We start from the raw sequence: 22,555 nt of genomic DNA, 5'->3' as shown, positions 1-22,555 counted from the left end.
TAGATTACCCCACTTCCAAATGTCCCTGCCCATAGTGGAGTACCCCTCTGTCCCTCTCACTCCGGGTTTTATCTTTGTGTTCATGCGGCCTGCCCTTGTTTTATTGTTTTTTGATTTCTTGATGTTCTGTTTATTATTATCTATTGTATTTTGAATGGTGCTATGATACGTTGTTTTTATATTTTATTATATTGCATTGCTCTGGGCATGGCCCCATGTTAGCCGCCCCGAGTCCCCGTTGGGGAGATGGTGGCGGGGTATAAATAAAGTTATTATTATTATTATTATTATTATTATTATTATTATTATTATTATTATTATTATTATTATTATGTGCTGGGTTGCAGCAGTGTGTCTACTGTAAACAATGTAATAAAACATGTGCTGGAAAAGAATGGGATTGTGTCCTAGCCATTCCTACTGTAGCTGTGTGAGTTTAAGTACAATAGACAAGGTAAACAGCAGCTGCCTCCAGAGTCCATTGGTGTTGATACATGGACAGTAAAACCGAGAAAACAAGGGGATGCAAGTAAGTATGTCTCACCAATTACCTCCAACATATTAAAAACGAGCCACTATAAATTTGGCCAACAAAATGGAAATTAAAAAGCAGACACTGGTGAAAGAAACAATTATCCTTAGATGAATTTTGCAAAAAGCCTTCAATTGGCTTCAAGAAGGATCAAAATGTTTTTGTTTAAATATGCAAGGTTATCTGATCTGGCTGTTTCATTTCACTCATGAATATTGTTAGTTTTGAAAAAATAACAATAGTACTCTGGGGAAGACCCAAACATTTTAAAAGTTGGTAGGATAAAAGGGGTCGAAATGCCTTCCTTGTGTGGTGATTTTCACCCCTCTAGCCAAAAAACCGAGCCAGTGGGAGGATAAGCCTCAGAAGCCCTAACATTGCCACCAATGGTCTGACAATTTTCGAACAGCGGTTCCATGCAAATTCACACCACTAGAATCTATCTCTATTAATTCCACATTATTTCTACTTCTGACAAAAATATTAAATGAGGTATACCTGAAATTATTTCAGTGGTGAAAACCTGTTTATCAAAACTTTCAGTGTCTTAGTTTTATATACACTGGGGTAGAAATTGGGCAATATGACCTTTACTTCACCAGTGCTTGCATCAAAACTGTATGCTATATTGCCATTATTTCCATTTTACAAATTAAGAACTAAAGTGAGAAGATGCTAATCCACCTACAGCCCCTCAAAATGCTCATTGTTAAGTGAGATCTCAAATCTGGTTCCTTACTTACACACAATCAAAACTTTTATCCACACTAGAGCTAACAATTATGAACCCAGTAGAAGAATATTTTCAAAAGAAGCATTTCTATGCCTGTGGGAAACGTTACTGGCAGCACACAGAGCTTGGAGTCAAAATAATGTGATTACTCCAGCTCCTTTCCTTGCCCAATTTTGGGTAGTTAGCGAGTCCAATGGAAAGTAGAAAGAGCAATTTTATTGTAAGGAGATGGCGAATGAACAAAGTCTTACAAAAGTAAATAATCTAAATTTAGATCCAGTACGTTCAAGATAAAAAGTTATAAAACATTATGCAGGCTGTAATTGAAAGATAAAATTTGCATCTACCTGACACAAATAGCAACATTTTCACTAACGTAGCCAGTATTCTTATTATGAAATGCCACATTTCCCTTAACTGAAAACCAGTCAGAATTTTGTTATGTACTCCTAGTATTTTGTATTTGTGATTCCCATATAGTTTCTGAGGCCGCTTCCAAATAGTACTTAAATGCATACTGAAGTGGGTTTAAGAAACCTGCTTAGGGTGCACATTTAAGTCCCCACACCTCCCCCCAAAACCCCCACTTTCCCAGAGGGGTATCTAGATGCCCTCCTAGTACCTTTCAGGAAGGCATCCAGACACCCCCCCCCCAAAAGAAGTCCATAAAAATTAGACAAACTTACCCGGCTGTAATTAAAGAACTTCTGGAGTCCTCCTGGCATGTAGAAATCCCCCCCCCCTCACCCCAGTCTCCTGGTGCATCATTTTTATGTGCCAGGAGGATTCCAGAAGTACTTTAATGGCGGCTGGGTACATTCTTTTAATTTTATGGGCTTCTTTTGGGGGTTTTAGGGAGAGGTTGGTGCCCTCTAGGTTTTCTGGGTTCATTGAGCTCGAAAAACCCAAGAGGGCTGTGTGGATTGGACCCAGGAATCGCATGATGTGGTCCCCTGGTCCAATCCACACTGGGCCCATACCTGGAAAGACCCAGATCTTACCAGGTATCAAATTAATTCGGGACAAAGCAGGCTTTTCCTGCTTTGTCTCGAATTAATTCAGTTTTACTGGAGGCATCGTTTGGACGCCTCCAGTAAAAGCACACGAGCTCTCACATTTTTGGCCCTGTCTGGATGGGCCCTGGGTGTACTGGCAAGACTGGAGGCCAGCATTTGAATCTCTGCTCAGCCATGAAACTAACTGGATGACTTTGAGCACATCATCTTGCCAAGAAAACCCTATGATACAGTTGCCATAGGTCTGAAATGGCTTGAAGACACACAAAAACAATGTAGCCCTTAGTTTAGGGGCTATGGAGAGACGGTGCAAACCCACAATCCCCATTTACCAAGAAACAGCCATGCAGTCAAAAAAAATCTGTGCCCCCATTCTGACTGACATTTCCACACTGCCTTATATGAATGATCTCTAGCACAAGGGAAATTACAACAGGGGTCTTGCTTTTGCCTGTCATCAGAGATCTCTGGGAGAGAATGGGACTATCGCTGAGTTACTTCCTGATTGCCAGGAAAACAAACCCCTATCAATGGTAATGGCTGGCGCTCGGTAAGTGATACTGGTAGATTGGGACTGGATTCCCTGTACAGCTAGAATTGCAGTTACAGGTCTTAACAGGTGCAAATACTACATTTTGTTTTGTTTTAGCTTATACTAATGTTAATAAAGATAGATTAGTATTAATGAGATATTGCTCAAGCCCCATGACTTTCTGCAGCAAACTCTAACCTTTCAGTGCTTTTTAATTAGCAGTTTCTTTTTCATTGCATCCCCATAACAGAAAATGCTTCACCTGTTAAGCTTCTGGATGCTACACACACAGCTATTTAAATGTTGAAACTATACCAGAAAAGGAAGTGAAAGATAATCTACCTGCTATTAATCATTTTATTTATCTCTTTTCCTTTCCTTTTTCCCTTTTTTCCCTCTCTTCCCTTTCCTCCTCCTTCTTCGTGTTGCCAGCCCATAACAGATGTTCCCCATGACTCACAGCAGACATGAAAAGTCTAGTTTCTAAGGATCTGCCTCTGGTCTGCTTACTGTAGGCAGGCTGCAGCACTTTCATGCAATTTACAACAGAAACATAATGTTATGAGAAAGCCCCTGTGTTTTCTCTTAACAGTGCAGTGCTATCCATTTTTCATTTAATCACCAATTTCCAGAGACACCCCCAAAAAAACACAACAGGATTTTTATTTAAATTAATACTGTTTTCACTGGTGAAAGTTGAACATAGAGTTGTGGTAGAGGACCTATAGATTCCTAGAGAGTTGGGCTCTTTCTACACTATCATATTATCCAGATTATCAAAGAATATAATCCACATTATCTGCTTTGAATTGCATTATATGAGTCTACACTCCCATATAATCCAGTTCGAAGCAGATAATCTGGATTTTATATGGCAGTGTAGAAGGGGTCTTGTTCTCTTAGGTTTAAAATGTAGGCTTTTTTATTTGTGGTTTTTCACTTTTGCTGTGAGTTCTGTGCCCTTAATCCCAATGAATATGGAGGGCTGGCTGTATTCCCATTGTTGCATTACTTTTGACCCAATTACAGAAATTAACTTGTTGGGGAACACTACCAAGGTCTGGGATCAATTTTCTGTTTGGAGTGGCAATATGGGGAAAGGATGAAATAGAGGCCCCTTCTACACTGCCATATAATCCAGATTATCTGCTTTGAACTGGATTCTATGAGTCTACAATACCATATAATCCAGTATGGCAGTGTAGAATGGGCCTCAGACAACTACAGGAACCAAACAAAAATATGTCTCTTCAGACTAGTTTCCCTCTTTTAGAAAAAGGTTCCTTGTCCCAAGGAAGAAAAGGAATTCAACCTAGACACACAAGCATGAATCTCCTTTAGTCCCCAGCAAGAATAAAGCAATAAAATTAATCTACCGGTACATGTACTATACAAGAACTGATTTGCCTCGAGTTGGATAATCCTTCGCATTCAGGCCACAAGCTTTCTTAAAAGCTTCAATACATTCTGAGGAAAAGCACCTCACCTTTGCCTTAGACATTCTTTCACCACAATGTCTTTTTTTCCAGCCACTTCCAGAAACAGCACTGCAGGTCTTGTTGCTAAGTGTGCAATGATATTAACTGCCTTTTCTGTTACTTCATCTATCAGCCACTTTCTAACTGATGCTCTCATCACAATCCACTTAAATACAAACTTCAACTTGAGTGGGTTTCCTTCGCAAGCAACACCCTTAAGACTGCAGCCAATATTTTAACTCCTCTAGACACATCCATCTTCCATATAGTTCCTAAATAAATAAGAGCTCCCAATGAATGGCCAGGGGCCCTGACAGCTGGAGTGTTCTGGGAATTAGTCTTTAGAAAGTAACATTTACAAGTTCTAATGATATACTACTGGTGCTATTAATCCTTAAACGGTTGTAGTTTAAAATGCAAGTGAAGCAGGAAGTCAACCTCCTAATCTATCCTCAATTTTGGAAGAGTCACTTTGCCTCCCTGGCCTAGCAAGAGTCTCTCATTGATAACACAGCCCAACCCCAAAAAATCTTGATTTTAGGCTTGCTCCTGAGGTTATTTGGGGCACTGGTTCAGAAAATTGCATTGAATAGACAACATCAACTCTAATTTATTAAATATGACTATCATATACAGGACGAATCGGGATGTAACTGAACACAGGACATTTTATTTAGATTTGGGGGTGTCCTTTAAAATACGGGATGCCTGGCAACCCTGAATGTAAGTATTGTCAGTTATAAGTGGAGAAACAACATGAGTGAAGAATTTCCTGACATTACACCTAGCAATTTCCTGTTATCCCTATATCACACTTAAAATACAGTAAACTCTCCACTTTCACCAGGATTTAGGGGAGCAGAATCCTTGCCAAAGAGGGTAAAACATAAATTAAAACTCTCTTTTCTTAACCTGTAAGAGCACTTATATATAGGTCCCTCCAGCATGACTTTATATATTTTTTGCAACCTATCAAGCTGGAAATTATGTTTAACCTTTTTTTTTGTTTAATCTAATTATTGTAGCTGTAGTATGCTTTTTGTAATTTATGTGTGTTTATGTAGTTTTGATAATTGTCATATTTATTATGTTCTTTGGTTGTTATTTTTTCTATTTGTATAACCTTATGCAGTAAACCGCTGAGCTGCTGAACTTGCTGACCGAAAGGTCAGCGGTTCAAATCCAGGGAGCGGAGTGAGCTCCCACTGTTAGCCCCAGCTTCTGCCAACCCAGCAGTTCAAAAACAAGCAAATGTGAGTAGATAAATAGTTACTGCTCAGGTGGGATGGTAATGGAGCTTCATGCAGTCATGCTGGCCACATGACCTTGGAGGTGTCTACAAACAACAGCTCTTCGGCTGAGAATTGGAGATGCGCACCAATCCCCTGAGTCGGACATTAGACTTAATGTCAGGGGAAAACCTTTACCTTTATGCAGTAAATCTATACATATTAATTATTGAAATAAACAAATATAATTATTGCTTCCCCCAAAAGACACATTTGAAAAAATAATAGTGTTCCCATTAAAATGTTCTCAATGCTGAGGTGGCTAAAACATGCAGGCTAAAGAAAGAGAAATATGCATGTACCACCCAAGGGAAAACACAGACCATCCCACAGGATTTCATTTTGCTTTTCCAAACAGCAAAACTATGAGACTGTTTATATGCAGACAGAAAGGCTCCTGTTGGGAAGTACACAGCTGTGGGGTGTTTTTAGGGGAGGAATGTTCTCCTCCTCACAGGTCACCAATGATCATTTGGCGCCCAAACCTCAAACACACATACAATCAAAAACCAGGACAAAAATACTGCTCTCTGTCTAAACCAAAGATGATCTATCTCTATAAATATCTGTATGCCTCTTCATCTGAACTGAAAAAAGTGCCAGAACACATACATAAATTCATGTTTTGAAGGTTAACAGTCATAATAAATGCTACTCTGTGTATCAGTGAAGGACAACCTGTCATGCCCTCAGGTGCTTTCTAAACATGTGTAAACAATGTTCGCACAGTCTTTCAGTGGATTATATGGCCTGATTTATGTGAGCAAACACTGACAATAAAATTTTGCCAGGGTAGAATGAATAGTAAGGATGAAGAAAACACACCACGCATCCTGGCAACATGTCATAACCGAGGCAATGAACATTCAGACAAGATTTAATGGTCCCTTTCTGTAACCTGTATGGACAGCTAAAGAATAGACTCACATAAATTATAGATAATATAGTCAGATTGTAATATATTCAGTATATCAGCATTCTAAGCTCCAAACCATAAATGTGTGTTTGTGTATCCCATTTTATTGTCTCCATAGAGCCCCTGGTGGCACAGTAGGTTAAACCCTTGTGCCGGCAGGAACCGATGACTTGAAGGTTCGGTTGCTGACCTGAAGGTTGCCGGTTCGAATCCAACCTGGGGAGAGTGCAAATGAGCTCCCTCTATCAGCTCCAGCTCCATGCAGGGATATGAGATAAGCTTCCCTGTTCCGTCCCCCAGGACGATGGTTTGCCTTACCTATTGGTCGTTTGTTTATTTTCCCTCCTTTACATTTTGTTTGAGCCTCTGGCTGCAAAGGCCTAGGAAAGGTGGCTTGGAATCTGCAAGAGCTGGCTGCAGTTTTCTTTGCAGTGATTGGTCAAAGAGTGCAACATCTTAGGACCGCCCTTTTTACCAGGGTCTAGTCTCCATTTTAGAGCTTCATTCTGGCTATAGTCTTCCAACGTGCTGGAGCTGTGCAAAGCTAACTGGGACAAATCATCCTCAAAACCAGGCCAATCTAAGCCTATCCAAATTAGATAAGTATTGAATTATATTGATCTGGAATAGGAAATCTAGTTAGAGGAGCAGAGTTATTCCATCGCTTCTAGAACTAATCTTTGCTGTAAAGATAGGGAAGGAAAGAGTTTCTCCTTCTAATATAGGCAGCGTGATTAGGGTATAGTGGTTTTATAATCACTTTTGCCTTCTGGAACCAGGGATAATTCTGTGACTAAAACCTATAGAAATTTGTTTCATTTTCTGCAACTTTAAGATCTGTGCCAGGTTTACAACCTTGTATGAATAAACATCCTTTTTTGAAGTTATCCAGACTCAGTCGTTCAATATCTATAGGACAGCTTATAGGGATTTGCAGTTCGCCCGGATAAAGGACAGCACGTTTCAGTTTTATAGTTTTTTATTGTCCGGCGGACGGCACAGTTTTGAGGTAGATCAGCGGTTTTTCCGCTTCAGCTAGCTTGCACGGCCATAGAGACTTTGATTTTGTTGGTCTGTTGCAGTGAAAGCTTGCTGCCAGGCCGAAAGGCAAGTGAGAGAGTGGGGCTCCATTCCTTCAGCCTCTGCAGTATCCTGCTCTTCAGCTCGCGTGTGTGCGCGTAGCCCTGCGGCTGTTTCGGCAATTGCACGGCTGTGCAAAACCCAGCAGTAGGTCCTGGAGGTGGTGAGTCCAGAAGCACTCGGCCGGGACAGTCGCCTGGCGGTGGTGACTTGCCTCATCGTCCTGCGGTGGTGACCTGCCTCATCGTCCTGCGGTGGTGACCTGCCTCATCGTCCTGCGGTGGTGACCTGCCTCATCGTCCTGCGGTGGTGACCTGCCTCATCGTCCTGCGGTGGTGACCTGCCTCATCGTCCTGCGGTGGTGACCTGCCTCATCGTCCTGCGGTGGTGACCTGCTTCATCGTCCTGCGGTGGTGACCTGTTTCATCGACCTGCGGTGGTGACCTCCCTTCACAGCGGGGAGGAGGCGTCTCTTCTCTCCTCCTTTCCAAAGCCAGCCTCGGTGCTCCTTCGGCGGCAGGCCTCGAGCCGCAGAGCACGAGGTGCTTGAAAATTTGGCGAAGTCGCCATTTTGGCAGTTTACGTCACTCGGGCAAGGGAGGTAACAAGTGGCAAGTTGCTGTCAGTTGGCATTTTGCAACTTGCCCACCAAAATCTGGCGCCAAAGGTCACAATCTTTGTAAAGTATAGTTACTTAGTGATATATATTGCTATGGTTAAGTGCTGTGAATTGTATTATATATTGAATTTGCTTTTATTGTAAATTTACTTGCAGGTATATTGCATTTGCCTTTGTTGTAAATTTACTTGCTATTAAGAATACATAATGTCTATGCAATTTCAAGATGATACAGATGGCGTACCTCCTTCTGAGGCTGAAAGTAGGAATGAAAGGCCCCAAAGGATAAAGCACCCTTCAGCCAAAATGCTAGCCCATCTAATAGACGAAAAGGAGCTCCTCCATGTGAGGTTAGGTTCGGCATGGGAGCGAATTGTAACATTGATGGTCAGAATTGAGAGCTTGGGTATTACAAGGGTGCCATCCATATTACAGACAGACCTTGAAGAGACCTTCGGTCTCTGGAGGGGTTTGGTGTCTAAGATAGTCCAGGTCCTCGAGCGCATTAACGCCAAGGATTCAGAGTTAGAAATAGTGAGTGTCTTAGCTGACACTAATGAGAAAGAAAATAAGGTGAGGGCAATTCTAGATGCCTTGGAATTTAGTTCTCCACCTGTTAATCTAAGGTCTGAGCCAAAAGGAAATCAGTCTTCCTTATGCAGCCATGAGACCAATCTTTTAAAATCACCTGCTGTGGCACTTAGTCTTAAGTCTAACCGCTCTAGCCAGGTATCTAAACTAAGGGAGTGTGCATCATCTAAACATAGCCACTCTAGCAAGTCTTCTGCTGCTGGGAGTGCCATCTCTTCCCTAGCTGCCTTGCACATTAAGGAGGCTGCACGTCTAGAGCTAAAGAGCAAGGTAGCGGGGGCGGAGGCTGATGCTAAGGCAGCTGATCTCACCCTTCCCTTTAAAGAAGAAGAGCAACGACTGCAAATAGAACAGGCCCGTAGACAAAGCGAAATGCAAATAGAACAGGCCCGTAGACAAAGCGAAATGCAAATGGAACAGGCCCAAAGACAAAGCGAAATGCAAATAGAACAGGCTCGTATAGAGATGCTTAGAATAAAGATGGATGCCGCAGCCAAAAGGGTAAGGGCTGAGACTTTGGCCAAGGCCCTAATTGAGCCACTCACAGAAGAAAATGTAAGCCAGTTACCAATACAGGACCCTTCTGCCAAAGTGTTTGCGCACCTTGGCAGCATGTACAGCCAGTTTTCGGATGAGGAACAGGGAGACTTCTCTCCTTACCCAGAGCAGGGCCCCAAAGTCACTTTTGAGTTTCCTGCAGAGCAGAGCGTCATAGCGGGGAGCTCACCCTTGCTCGAGCTACCTGTGCCTCCTGCTAAAACCCTAGGTCAGTCAATCAGGGCCTCAAGGCCGAGCGCTAGTTGGCCCCTACAGACAGCTGCACAGGGAACCATCGATTCGTCAGTGGTCGATGTCATCCCTCCAAGAGGCCAAAGGTTGACGCAAGGTACACGGTGGGAGTCCACTCCACAACAGCAAACTCCTCAATTGTTCCCTTCGACGCCAGAGTCCCAGCTTGTCTCCATCATCAGAAGCCCCAGAAGAGATCTTAAGGACAAGGGTGTCGAAAAGTTTTCGGACAAGCCTGAGGAATTTCTTCTCTGGAAGGCCACCTTCCAGAGAGCAATCAGAGACTTAAAGTTATTGCCTGAGGAAGAACTGACTCTTCTGGCTGCATGGTTGGGCCCAGCCTCATCCTCACAAGTTAAGAAGATCTACGCAGCCCACGTAGCCGATCCCGACAAAGCCCTGGAAAAGGCCTGGGCCAGGTTGCAGCAGAGGTATGGGGCCAGCACAGAGATTGAAGCATCTCTTATGGACAAGCTCCAAAGGTTCCCAGCTTTAAAACTCAAAGACTTCAAACTCTTGTGGGACCTCAGCGATCTCCTTGCGAAATTAGAGTCGGCCAAGGAGAATCCAGAACTGCCCGGTTTGAAGTGCCTCGATCAGCACCTGTCCCAGAGGCAGATCTTGACCAAGCTGCCCTTCACTTTGCAAGAACGCTGGGGACAGGAGGTCTTCAACTACAAGGAGGCCCACTCCCAGGCATACCCTCCATTTTCTCATTTGGTCCAGTTCATCACCAGGGCGGCCAGAGAAAGGAATGATCCGCAGACGGGCCTCCCCACCTTATACCAAGGGACCCAGCCAGAGAAGGCACCTGAAGTGGACAAGAAACCACCTAGAGAGGCCAATAGACCTGTCAGCGTAAAGGCAGTCGAAACTCAACACAAGACTGATGAACCCAGGTCGGAGGTAAAAGAGTTGCTCTGCCCCATTCACCAAAAGCCTCACAGCTTGGCCAACTGCAGGGAGTTTAGTAGAAAGACATACAAAGAAAGACAACAGCTAGTTCAAAAGCAGGGAATCTGCTTTAGATGCTGTGGAGCAACTCCACACTTTGCATCCAACTGCAAAGAAAACATCAAGTGTGAGAAATGCAACAGCCTCAAGCATTGCACCGCAATGCACAACTCCAATATCATCTCCCACCCCAAAGAGAACGCTTCACCAAAAGAAAAGTCAGCAGTCGAAGACACCGACAAGCCAGCCGCACCAGAGATGCAGGTGGAAGTTTCAGCAGTCGCCTGTACAGAGCTGTGTTCTGACTCGCACCAGTACAGAGTTTGTCATCCTATCTGCCTAGCGGATGTATATCCAGCCAAGAGCCCTTGGCTTAGAAAGAGACTCTATGTGGCCCTGGATTCACAGAGCGACGCCTCCCTGGCTACTCCAGAGTTCTTCCGCATGTTTGACCTTAAAACCAAGATGGTCGACTACACTATGACTACGTGTGCAGGAAAAAAGAAGTTGCAGGGTCGCATAGCATCTGGCTTCGTTGTCTCCTCTTGCGACCAGAAGAGACAGTTCAAGTTGCCAGACCTGATTGAGTGTTCCTCTATTCCCCGGAACAAAAGGCAGATTGTCACCAGAGAAGTTGTGGAGGCTCATCCACATTTGCGACGGTTAAAGAATGCTATACCAGCATTTCAGCCAGATGTGGACATTGCCCTTTTGCTTGGCTCGGACTGCCCGAGCTTGTTCTGTGTGAACGACCAAGTTAAAGGACCTCCAGGTGCACCTATCGCACAACAATTGCCATTAGGCTGGACAGTCATAGGCCCAGTGTGCATAAACAAGATGCACCCACCATTGTCGTTGGACTCCAATCAAGCACAGGTGCTTAAAGGTGGACGTCCTACACTTGTGCGCAGTTGCCTAAGTCACATCTCAGTCTACTGCCAAGCAATAACTCCAGAGTATTCCTCCATCTTCAAAGTCTCTGAGAGAGACGAAGCCATAGCGCTCTCGAAAGATGAGCAAAGGTTTTCGGATATTATGAATGCTCAAGTCTCACGAAGTGCAGAGGTGAAAGTTTGCAAGACAACCACAGAAATCAAGATGGGCCAAAGATCTTGTCTGGAACGACACCATTTTGAACGTTTTTCGGAATGGCACAGTCTTCTTAGAGCAGTTGCTAGGCTTATACATCGCTTAGTCTGCAAAGATAGTCAGCCTTTGCAAGTTCAGGACATGTTGAAGGCTAAGGGAGTAATATTCAGGTCAGTTCAGAGGCATGAGTTTAGTCTAGAAATAGCCAGGTTAGAACAAGGGCTTGACACCCCCAGCCGGAGTTTCTTGCGTGAGTTAAACCCATTTCTAGACAAGGAGGGCATTTTAAGAGTGGGAGGGAGGTTAGCTAAGGCTAAACTCAAAGTGTGTACAAAGAACCCCATCATTGTACCCCCCAATAGCCATATTGCTTTGTTGTTGGTTCGTCACTACCATGAGAAAATCCATCATCAGGGTAGAACTCTAACTGAGGCAGCCCTTAGAAATGAAGGTCTGTGGGTAGTTAATGCCAAAAGGTTGGTCAACAGTTGTATTTTCAAATGTGTCAAATGTCGGCGACTCAGACGAAACTGTCAAAGTCAGTTGATGGCAGAACTACCTCAGGATAGGACTTTGACAGACCCACCCTTTTCCCATGTGGGAATCGATGTGTTTGGTCCTTGGGAAATTGTTACCAGAAAAACCAGGGGTGGTGTTGTAAATAATAAAAGATGGGCGGTTTTGTTTACTTGTTTGTCAAAACGAACTGTCTATATTGAGGATGTAGAGGGAATGGACACTTCATCATTTTTAAATGCATTGAAAAGGTTCATAGCCCTCAGAGGGCCAATTAAGTCAATTCGATCGGACTGTGGCACCAATTTTGCATGTGCAGACCTTAGCCAACCACTTCAGGAAGAGGTGGAAGGCCGAATACTTAAGCCAGCTTCCAACCAGAAGACTCTGGCAAACCCCAGAGGACAATGCCAAGGTGGGAAACCTTGTGTTGCCAAAGGACAAAGACTTGCCCCGCTATGCCTGGCCTATGGGCATTATACTAAAGACCTTTCCTTGCCCTGACGGTAAGGTTAGAAAAGTTCAAGTAAAGACTCATAGTAAGGACAAAATGTCTGTCCTGGACAGACCAATTAGTGACCTCGTGTTGCTTATTGGAGATGTTTAAAGTTTTATACTGTTGTATTGTTGTGTATACAAAGGTGTTTGTATGTTTTTGATTGGTAAATTCCCACATCCTGGGAATTTAGCGGGGAGTGTTCCGTCCCCCAGGACGATGGTTTGCCTTACCTATTGGTCGTTTGTTTATTTTCCCTCCTTTACATTTTGTTTGAGCCTCTGGCTGCAAAGGCCTAGGAAAGGTGGCTTGGAATCTGCAAGAGCTGGCTGCAGTTTTCTTTGCAGTGATTGGTCAAAGAGTGCAACATCTTAGGACCGCCCTTTTTACCAGGGTCTAGTCTCCATTTTAGAGCTTCATTCTGGCTATAGTCTTCCAACGTGCTGGAGCTGTGCAAAGCTAACTGGGACAAATCATCCTCAAAACCAGGCCAATCTAAGCCTATCCAAATTAGATAAGTATTGAATTATATTGATCTGGAATAGGAAATCTAGTTAGAGGAGCAGAGTTATTCCATCGCTTCTAGAACTAATCTTTGCTGTAAAGATAGGGAAGGAAAGAGTTTCTCCTTCTAATATAGGCAGCGTGATTAGGGTATAGTGGTTTTATAATCACTTTTGCCTTCTGGAACCAGGGATAATTCTGTGACTAAAACCTATAGAAATTTGTTTCATTTTCTGCAACTTTAAGATCTGTGCCAGGTTTACAACCTTGTATGAATAAACATCCTTTTTTGAAGTTATCCAGACTCAGTCGTTCAATATCTATAGGACAGCTTATAGGGATTTGCAGTTCGCCCGGATAAAGGACAGCACGTTTCAGTTTTATAGTTTTTTATTGTCCGGCGGACGGCACATTCCCACAAGAATGGTAAAAAATATCAAAACATCCAGGCATCCCTTGGGCAATGTCCTTGTGGATGGCCAATTATCTCACACCAGAAGCGACTTGCAGTTTCTCAAGTCACTCCTGACAGGGAAAAAAATGTCTCTATATCCCTATGAGGCAGAGTCAAGCTGGTGTGGTCAGTGAACTGAGTTGCTGAGGAAAAACTGAACCCAGGTCACCTCAGACCATGTTTAAACACTATCCATTATGTGTTGTCGAAGGCTTTCATAGCTGGAATCATTGGGTTGCTGTGAGTTTTTCAGGTTGTATGGCCATGTTCCTGTAGCATTCTCTCCTGACATTTCTCCTGCATCAAGCATCCTCTGAGGATGCTTGCCATAGATGCAGGCAAAACATCAGAAGAGAATGTTACTGGAACATGGCCCGAAAAACTCAGCAACCCAACTATCCATTATGTGCCATGCTGTCTCTAAAATCAGCATTCTTGTAAAGCATTTAAGGACAATTTTTGGATCAGACGCCTGTCTATCTTGGTGAAATGGCATTTAAAACAAATACTGTGGAAACTATGACTTCTAAAATAACAATCATATTTACTGAATAACTGTGTTTTGTCCTTGATACAGATGTATTTCATTTGAATATACAGCAAAAATTAGCTAGATCGCATTTCATCTTTTTCTCCATTTATGGTATGTGCCTTCAAGCTGCATGTCAACTTACAGCAACCCCATGAAAGTCGTAGGGTTTTCTTAGGCAATGAATACCCAGAAGTGGCTTTGCCAGTTTCTACCTCTGAAATATACCCCGGCATTCACTAAGACTGATCAGGCCTGGTTAGTACCTGGATGGGAAACCATCAATACATATTAAATATTGTAGATCAGTGGTCCCAACCTGTGTTCCGTGGACTACCAGTGGTCCGCATGAACTAAAATATGGTCTGCGGCCTCACCGTTACTACTACGGATAACACAGCCCAACCAAAAAAAGTTTTTTCTTGGTGTCTTTGTTTTTTGGCCTGTTCCTGGGGTTATTTGGGGTGCTGATTCATAAAATTGCATTGGATAGACCACATCAGCTCTAGATAATTAAATATGATTTTCTGTGGGCAAGCAGATGGCGACTTCTGTGGGCAAGCAGATGGTTTCTGATATATTCTGTATCAGAAACTAGAGCTGATGTGGCCTATCCAATGCAGTTTTCCTGGTCAAGTGCTTCCTGGTCAAAGTGGTCCCTGGTCAAAAAAAAAGGTTGGGAACCACTGTTGTAGATTATATTTCAGATGAAGGAAATAGCAAAACCACCTTTGGGTATTCATTGCCTACAAAAACCCTATGAATTAATGGGGACACCATAAGTCGACAGGCGATTTGAAGATACACACACATGGTTGCATTGTCAACAATTAGTAATACCAGCAGTGCTTGGAATACACATCTTTTAACTGCTAAGGAAAATAATAAAATTTACAGCATGGAGCTAGTCCTCAGATATTCTGGCTAAAGTGGGCGAGGGTAGGAGAAAGCTACTGTTTATTGGCAGATGGAAGGCATTTGTTCCTCAAAGTTTCCTGCAACTGTCTGACATTATTTATTCACCATTCAGTCATAGATCATGTTGAGAGAGCTAAAACAAAACTGTATGAATTACGGTTTTGCCCAAGGCTTTGTGTACAATACAGGTACACTGGGTAACATACCAAGACAGGACTTCACTTGTGCATCACACAGAATATTTCCAAAATTCAGGAAGCTGCTTATGAATGTATTCATCAACAATTACATGAACCCTGAGGTTTTTTTTCCCCTTTGTATCATTTAAAATCAAGGAGTGTTCTTCCACAGATTGCTCCCAAATGTCAAAGAAGGACACAGAAAAAAATTATTTCCAGAACTACTTATTCAGATACTGTACAAGTCCAAAAGTAATGTTTTATTTTTTTCATCCTCCCCAAACACATCATAGGTCTCACATGGCTACAGTTTGAACCTGCACTATATGATTCTATGCCAGGCATGAGCAAACTTCGGCCCTCCAGGTGTTTTGGACTTCAACTCCAACAATTCCTAACAGCCTCAGGCCCTTTGCTTTTCCCCCTCAGCCGCTTAAGCGGCTGAGGGGGAAAAGGAAGGGGCCTGAGGCTGTTAGGAATTGTGGGAGTTGAAATCCAAAACACTTGGAGGGCCGAAGTTTGCCCATGTCTGGTTTACACTGAGCATACAATACAGTTTCAAACAGTATAGATGGGAACATAAAGTTTAGCAGAACTAAAAGAGATCATCAATCTAGCCCAGCTTGCTGCCCTGCAGGAATACACAGCCATAGAAAACCCAATACCTTTCAAGGCAGTCCAGTCTTACATTTCATTCTGACAGTTAATTACATGGTTATTTATTTGAAAACTACTATGTAATCTCTCAGTGTCTATGTCTCACTCTTTCTCTCAGTCTGTCTCTCTGAGTATGTTTGGGTTACAACGTCCAAAATTCCCAATCAACCTCACCAAGTGTAAGCCAAAAAAGTTGCATTCCCGAGTTCTGCCAATTTTGAACCAAAGCACTGGGAACAACTGAAGTGATTATTGGGAACATTTTTTAATCTTTTGCTTGGGATACTCCTTTAAAAACCTACACACATGCCTAACTGTGGTAGTAGGATTAGAAATGGGATCATGGTGCAAACAGTTAATGTCTTATCTTCTTCTTACTCTTTTCCAATGGAAAAATTCCACTACCCATCCTAATGTCATTTGGCAATGTCCCAATATACTTCAGTGCCATTGGAGGAACTAGGGATGGGATAAATGCTGCAATGGGGAAATATCCACGGGAAAAGGTTTTTTTTACAACGGTAGCTATGAAAACGACACATTCTCATTGTGAGATGTTCACCTGCAGAAAGTCAACAATTATTTCCATGCTTCATGTACAGCAATTACAGGTGTTTTTAACGTTCTAGCCTTGGGTTGCAATTCTAGACTCACACCCTTGAACCCAATGGGACTTGGGGTGCATCTACAATATAGACGTAATGCAGTTTGACAGCACTTGAACTGCCATGGCTGGGATTGAGGTTATGTAGCCAAGGCTATACAAATGTTTTTCTGTTATAGTGGTGTTAGATTTCAGCAGGAGCATTTAATTGTCCTGTCAAGCAAGCATTTCAATAACTCTTATTATTCATTACTGGATTGCAACACCGAGACATTGCTCCAAGAAACAGTACTTATGCCTGCATAACTGGTCAATTATCTGTTGAGTGGCTCCTTAAGTAGATAGATGTGAAGCTTCATCATTTGTGTACCATATTGTGCATCAAAGTCTCCTAACTTTAGACATTTATGAAAATGTGCAGATATATTGTTTATTTGGAGCCCCCGGTGGCGCAGCAGATTAAACCACTGAGCTGCTGAACTTGCTGACTGAAAGGTCGGCAGTTTGAATCCGGGTAGCGGGATGAGCTGCTGCTGTTAGCCCCAGCTTCTGCCAACCTAGCAGTTCAGAAAAACATGCACATGTATGTAGATCAATAGCTACTGCTCTGGCAGTAAGGTAGCAGCGCTCCATGCAGTCATGCTGGCCACATGAACTTGGAGGTGTCTACGGACAACGCTGGCTCTTCGGCTTAGAAATGGAGATGTGCACCAACCCCAGAGTTGGACACAACTAGAGTTAATGTCAGGGGAAAACCTTTACCTTTAACTTATTGTTTAATTAAATGAAACCTGTTGACCAATTTCTAGCGACAGGAACATGAGAAAGAGACGCATTGGACAAAGCAGTTTGTACAAACCAGAGCAGAAACAGCCCGCATAGCCAATGTTAAGGAATGCAGAAAAAAGCAATTACATATCTTAAGGACCACATGATTCCCATCTGGAAATCCCTAGTAAAATAATACTGTTTTGCTGTTCTAAATGGGACTAATATACAATAACAATAACTACCGTAAAGCAACGTTCGATTAGTAGATAGGTGTTAATCATTATGACAAGTAAGGGCAACCATCAGAGAAAGTGGGCTAGTAATGCCAGAAAAGTTAATTATTTTGACAATTCACAGAATGTGAGCAGGTCTTCGCTCATGTATCCCCACACCAATTCAGTGCTCAGAGGGTTCAGAAATCCAAAAAAACCTCCCCTTATTTCTAAGTTAACTGTAGTAACTTAGAATGTATATTTATAGTTTATTTTATGTTCCGGCATTGAATGTTTACCGCATATATGTTGTGCTCCGTCCTGAATCCCCTTTGGGGTGAGAAGGGCGGAATATAAATGTTTTAAATAAATAAATAAATAGTAGGGATAGTGCAGTCCTCCAGCTGTCAATGAACTACAGTTCCCAGCATGCCTTATTGCTAACGATTGCTGTCTGGGGTTGCTTTGAGTTGCATTTCAACATCATCTGGAAGGTGTCCCACTCCAATGGAACAGGAGAACACTGTTTACAATGTAAATATAGATGCCATTACAGATAGTGGGGTAATTGAAATGAATTCCGGTACTGGTTAAGCATCCCTTGTCCAGAATTCAAAAATCTGAAATATACCAACATTTTCCACATGGATCAATGTACACAAAACTGTTTTTAAAAGACTTTATAAAATTGCCTCCAGGCTATCCATCTAATGCATATGTGAAACATAATTTCATTTTTAGATTTGGGTCTCATCACAAAGATATCTCATTATATACATACATGTGAATGCAGGTATTCCAAAATCCAAAGGAATAATTTCAAAACACTTCTGGTCCCAAGCAATTTGAGTAAGCAACTGATTTCAATGAAAATTATGTCAACTTGATGTGATTTTTCACCCAATGCCAGAATAATGAGTGTCGGGGAAAGATGGGGAGGGAGATACACTTGGGGTCATAGTTTTTAAGAAGCAAAGAACACAGACACAACTCCAGAGCAATTTGAAGAGGAGTACAAAGTACTGTGTAGGCAAACATCTGTTAGCCGAGGAAAGGTCAAAGACATTAAATCACCTGAAAAAGCAAACACTGAAGAAACATAAGAGAGCTACCAAGGAGTCTCTGAGTTTTTCTATTGCGCCATTTCAGCTCTTAGCTAAGACTTGGAAATGTAATTCTTTAGACCTGGATCATTAAAATCAGACCAGCCTCAACTATCCTTGTAGTTACAGTTTGAACAGCATGTAATGCGCAATACTGCATATTGATTGGTTGCTTGAGTGTTGTGTATAACACAGTGTCTGAGACAACATTTGAATGAGAGCACATGTGCCACAGGAAGGGAGAAAGGACATACTGTGCTCTGTGGCCTCTCTATGGGACGCCTCTGGCACGTATGGGTCTAGTTAAATGGTCCTAGGCTGGGGTGAAAGGATACGTGCGAGATCACAGCATGCCACAGCTAGTCAAAATAGACAGTATTTACTTAGACGGAGTTATGGACCATTCAATTCAGAATATGATATTTCAGCATCAGAACTTGACAAAGTTACTTGTTGCACTATAGCTCCAGAATGTCCCAAATGAAGACTGTTCCCTGAGTGAGTTTTCTCTGTTCAGGCAAATGTGTTTCGTGGCACTCTCCTTCACATTATATGACATCACTTCCTCATGCATCCATTTAGGAAAGAAAGAACCTCCCTTTCTCCCCAAGGATGAAGAAGGCATTGAATGGGAAAGGCTTTCCCTTGTGCACTGTATTCTCAGAGTCTGTATTAGTGATGGGATGAAGATACATTACAATCTAATGGAAGTAATTTGCAACAGAATGGATTCCTGACTGCTCAAGTTAGAGAAGAAATGCCTCTCTAAAACTGCATGTTTTGTTAGCTGTGGATTCTCTCAAAATGGGATACTGCCCATTCCACTTTATACTAATAGATCACTCTTTAAGGTGCCACAAGAATTTCTACACTTCACCATATACAAATCAAAAATAGTTTTAAGATAATTTACCTATTTTAACATGGAACAGTGAGGTTTTAGGATTTTGTTTCACGTGGGTTTGGAAGAGAGGCAGAGATTTATATTTGTAATACTTGCCGGATTAGTTGCTCAGTTACAAACTGCTCTATTTTCCCAACAGTGTCCATTTGACACAAAAGGCACCAGATCTCTGGTGAGCAACAGTCTTTTCTTCAGTTCGCCCTTTCTCTTCCTCTCAAAATCAGGCCCTAAATCATTCATTCAATATTGTCATTATTTTACCAACCAGACAGTTACTCATTCTCAAAGGTCAAAAGTAAGTGAAGCTGTGATGAAGAAGGATTAATAAATAAACTAATAATAATAATAAAAAACTATATTTGTACCCTGCCACCATCTCCCCAAAGGGACTTGGGGCGGCTACCCAAATGTTGCCCATCCAATGAATTATTATAACATAAACTGTGGGGAAAAACTTACCAAAATAAACACCATAGAGAAAGAAGGGTTAGGGCTTCCAGGGGAGGGCATGCTCCAAAGACATACAGGTGGCTTTTGCACATTCATAACCAAGACCCCCAGAACCCTATTCAAACATGGCTTTTTACCAGGGATTAATGTGCACCAAGAATCCTTCTAATAAATCTGTCGGACCCAACATGATAAAATAGTGTCTTCTGTCATGTCAGAATCACAATGACCATTTCTTCCAGTTTTTGTATGTGTTCAAGGGGTTTACAACTTACAGAGACTCCAGATGATGGGGTTTTCTTGTAAAGACCTGTTCAGAGAGGATTTGCCTTTGCTTTCCCTCTAAGGCTGAGAGAGTGTGGCTTGCCAAAGGCCACAGAGTGGGCTTCCATGACCAAGAAGGGATTCGATCTCAGATCTACAGAGCATAGCCCCATTGACACCTCTTTCCTCACAAACAGAGCGTCACATTTCTGGGTTGATGGATAGATTTCTTTCATCATCTCTCCCTGGCTGCATCTTTGGGTGCCTCTAGAAATAGTGCAGCTGAGAGGAGACATGATGGGCATGTAGAAATATGTGAGGGGAAGCCATAGCAAGGAGAAAGCACGCTTGTTTTCTGCTACCCTGGAGACTAGGATGGGGAACAACGGTTTCAAAGTGTTGTTGAAGGCTTTTATGACCAGAATCAATGGGTTGCTGAGAGTTTTCCAGGCTGTATGGCCATGTTCCAGAAGCATTCTCTCCTGACACATCACTCACATATATGGCAGGCATCCTCAGAGGTGTGAGGCCTGTTGGAAACTAAGCAAGTGGTATATATATCTGTGGAAGGTCCAGGGTGGGAGAAAGAACTCTTGTCTGTTTGAGGCAAGTGTGAATGTTGCAATTGATCTTCTTGATTAGCATTGAATGGCCTTGCAGACTCAAAGTCTGGCTGTTTCCTACCTGAGGGCATCCTTTGTTGGGAGATGTTAGCTGGCCCTGAGTGTTTCATGTCTGGAATTCCCATTTTCAGAGTGTTGTTCTTTATTTACTGTCCTGATTTAAGAGGGTTTTTTTATCTACAGGCCCAATCTACAGACCCAATAAGAAACTCCAACAAATGCTACATTCAGCAGAGGACAAGAGGGATCCTCTCACCTCTGCAGGAATCTACCGTATAGTATGCACCTGCGGACAAGTCCACCAGACGCAGCAATGGCCAAAGATGAATCAATTAACACGAAAGGCACTGCAGACTAGCTCAGCCAGAGAAGTCAGCCATAGCAGAGCACTTGAGGAACAAACCTGGACACAGAATATTATTGGAGAACACAGAAATGCTGGACCACTCTAACAACCACCATGCCAGACTACACAGAGAAGCCACTGAAATCCACAAGCATATGGACAATTTCAACAGAAAGGAGGATACCATGAAAATGAACTAAATCTGGCTAAGTAAAGGTAAAGGTTTCCCCTGACTTAAGTCCAGTCATGTCTGACTCTGGAGGTTGGTGCTCATCTCCATTTCTAAACTGAAGAGCCGCCGTTGTCCGTAGACACCTCCAAGGTCATGTGGCCGGCATGATTGCATGGAGCACCATTACCTTCCCACTGGAGCGGTACCTATTGATCTACCCACATTGGCATGTTTTGGAACTGCTAAGTTGGCAGAAGCTGGAGCTAATAGCAGGCGCTCACGCTGCTCCCGGGGTTTGAACCTGGGACCTTTCGGTCTGCAAGTTCAGCAGCTCAGTGCTTTAACACACTTCGCCATCGGGGCTCCTATAAAATCTGGCTACCAGTATTTAAAAAAAACTGAAGGCAACCCAATAGCTTTAAACTACAGGAAAGGAGACTCCACCTGAACATGAGGAAGAACTTCCTCACTGTGTGAGAGAGCTGTTCAGCAGTGGAACTCTCTGCCCCGGAGTGTGGTGGAGGCTTTTAAGCAGAGGCTGGATGGCCATCTGTCGGGGGTGCTTTGAATGAGACTTTCCTGCTTCTTGGCAGGGGGTTGGACTGGATGGCTCACGAGGTCTCTTCCAACTCTAGGGTTCTATGACATGCAGCCTTCTCTGCCAGGAGTCAAACTACAGCTCCTAGGATCCCATAGCCTTGGGCCACTCAAGGGGCGCCAATCTGCTTTCGTTATGGGGTCCCCAAAGCAGCCCTTTCCCTCCCTGCCAGAGCAAGAGGCCAACTTTCCGCGCCGGACCCCCTCCACTCCCCTGGTGCCCTTGAAGGGGGGAAGGGGGCTCTCTCACCTTCCGAAGTGGCCCAGCGAGTCGAAGAGGAGCTCCAGGTTGCGCGCCATGGCGGGGGAGGCTGCGCGGGAAGAGAGTCCCTCTTGCCCTGCTTTGGGAGGGACACCGAGCCCGCCCCGCCGCCCTCCGCCCCTCCCACCCCCCTCCCTCCCTCCCCTGGGGGACCCCGCAGGCCGCCCTTCACCCCGCCCCCGACCCTCTCTTCTCCGCCCTGGAAGGAAGGGAGCCTGACACCGCTTGGGCTGCCCTGGCTCCCCACCACTCTGACTAGACCAGGCAGGCAAGGGCAAACTGGGGCTCTTCCTCCAGGTGTTTGGACTTCAATTCCCACCATTCCTCATAGCCTCAGGCCCCTTCCTTTCCCCCCTCAGCCGCTTAAGCGGCTGAG

The 22,555-nt window shown here is 43.4% G+C and overlaps 1 protein-coding gene across 1 annotated transcript in view; it reads right to left on the bottom strand.

The window, feature by feature from the left end:
- The window catches only part of slc22a16 (solute carrier family 22 member 16), a 32,955-nt gene extending 10,680 nt beyond the window's left edge, over positions 1-22,275 (bottom strand). The window contains exon 1 of the mRNA XM_003215647.3: positions 22,168-22,275. Coding sequence (XP_003215695.2) covers positions 22,168-22,217 — 50 coding nt within the window. The 5' untranslated portion in view covers positions 22,218-22,275. The remainder of the gene's footprint in view (positions 1-22,167) is intronic.
- Positions 22,276-22,555: the final 280 nt, after the last annotated feature.

The sequence above is a fragment of the Anolis carolinensis genome, chromosome 1 (assembly GCF_035594765.1).
Source record: "Anolis carolinensis isolate JA03-04 chromosome 1, rAnoCar3.1.pri, whole genome shotgun sequence".
Classification (NCBI taxonomy): Eukaryota; Metazoa; Chordata; class Lepidosauria; order Squamata; family Dactyloidae; genus Anolis; species Anolis carolinensis.
The sequence above is the reverse complement of the archived record's forward strand: the minus strand, read 5'-3'. Positions and strand labels throughout refer to the sequence as shown.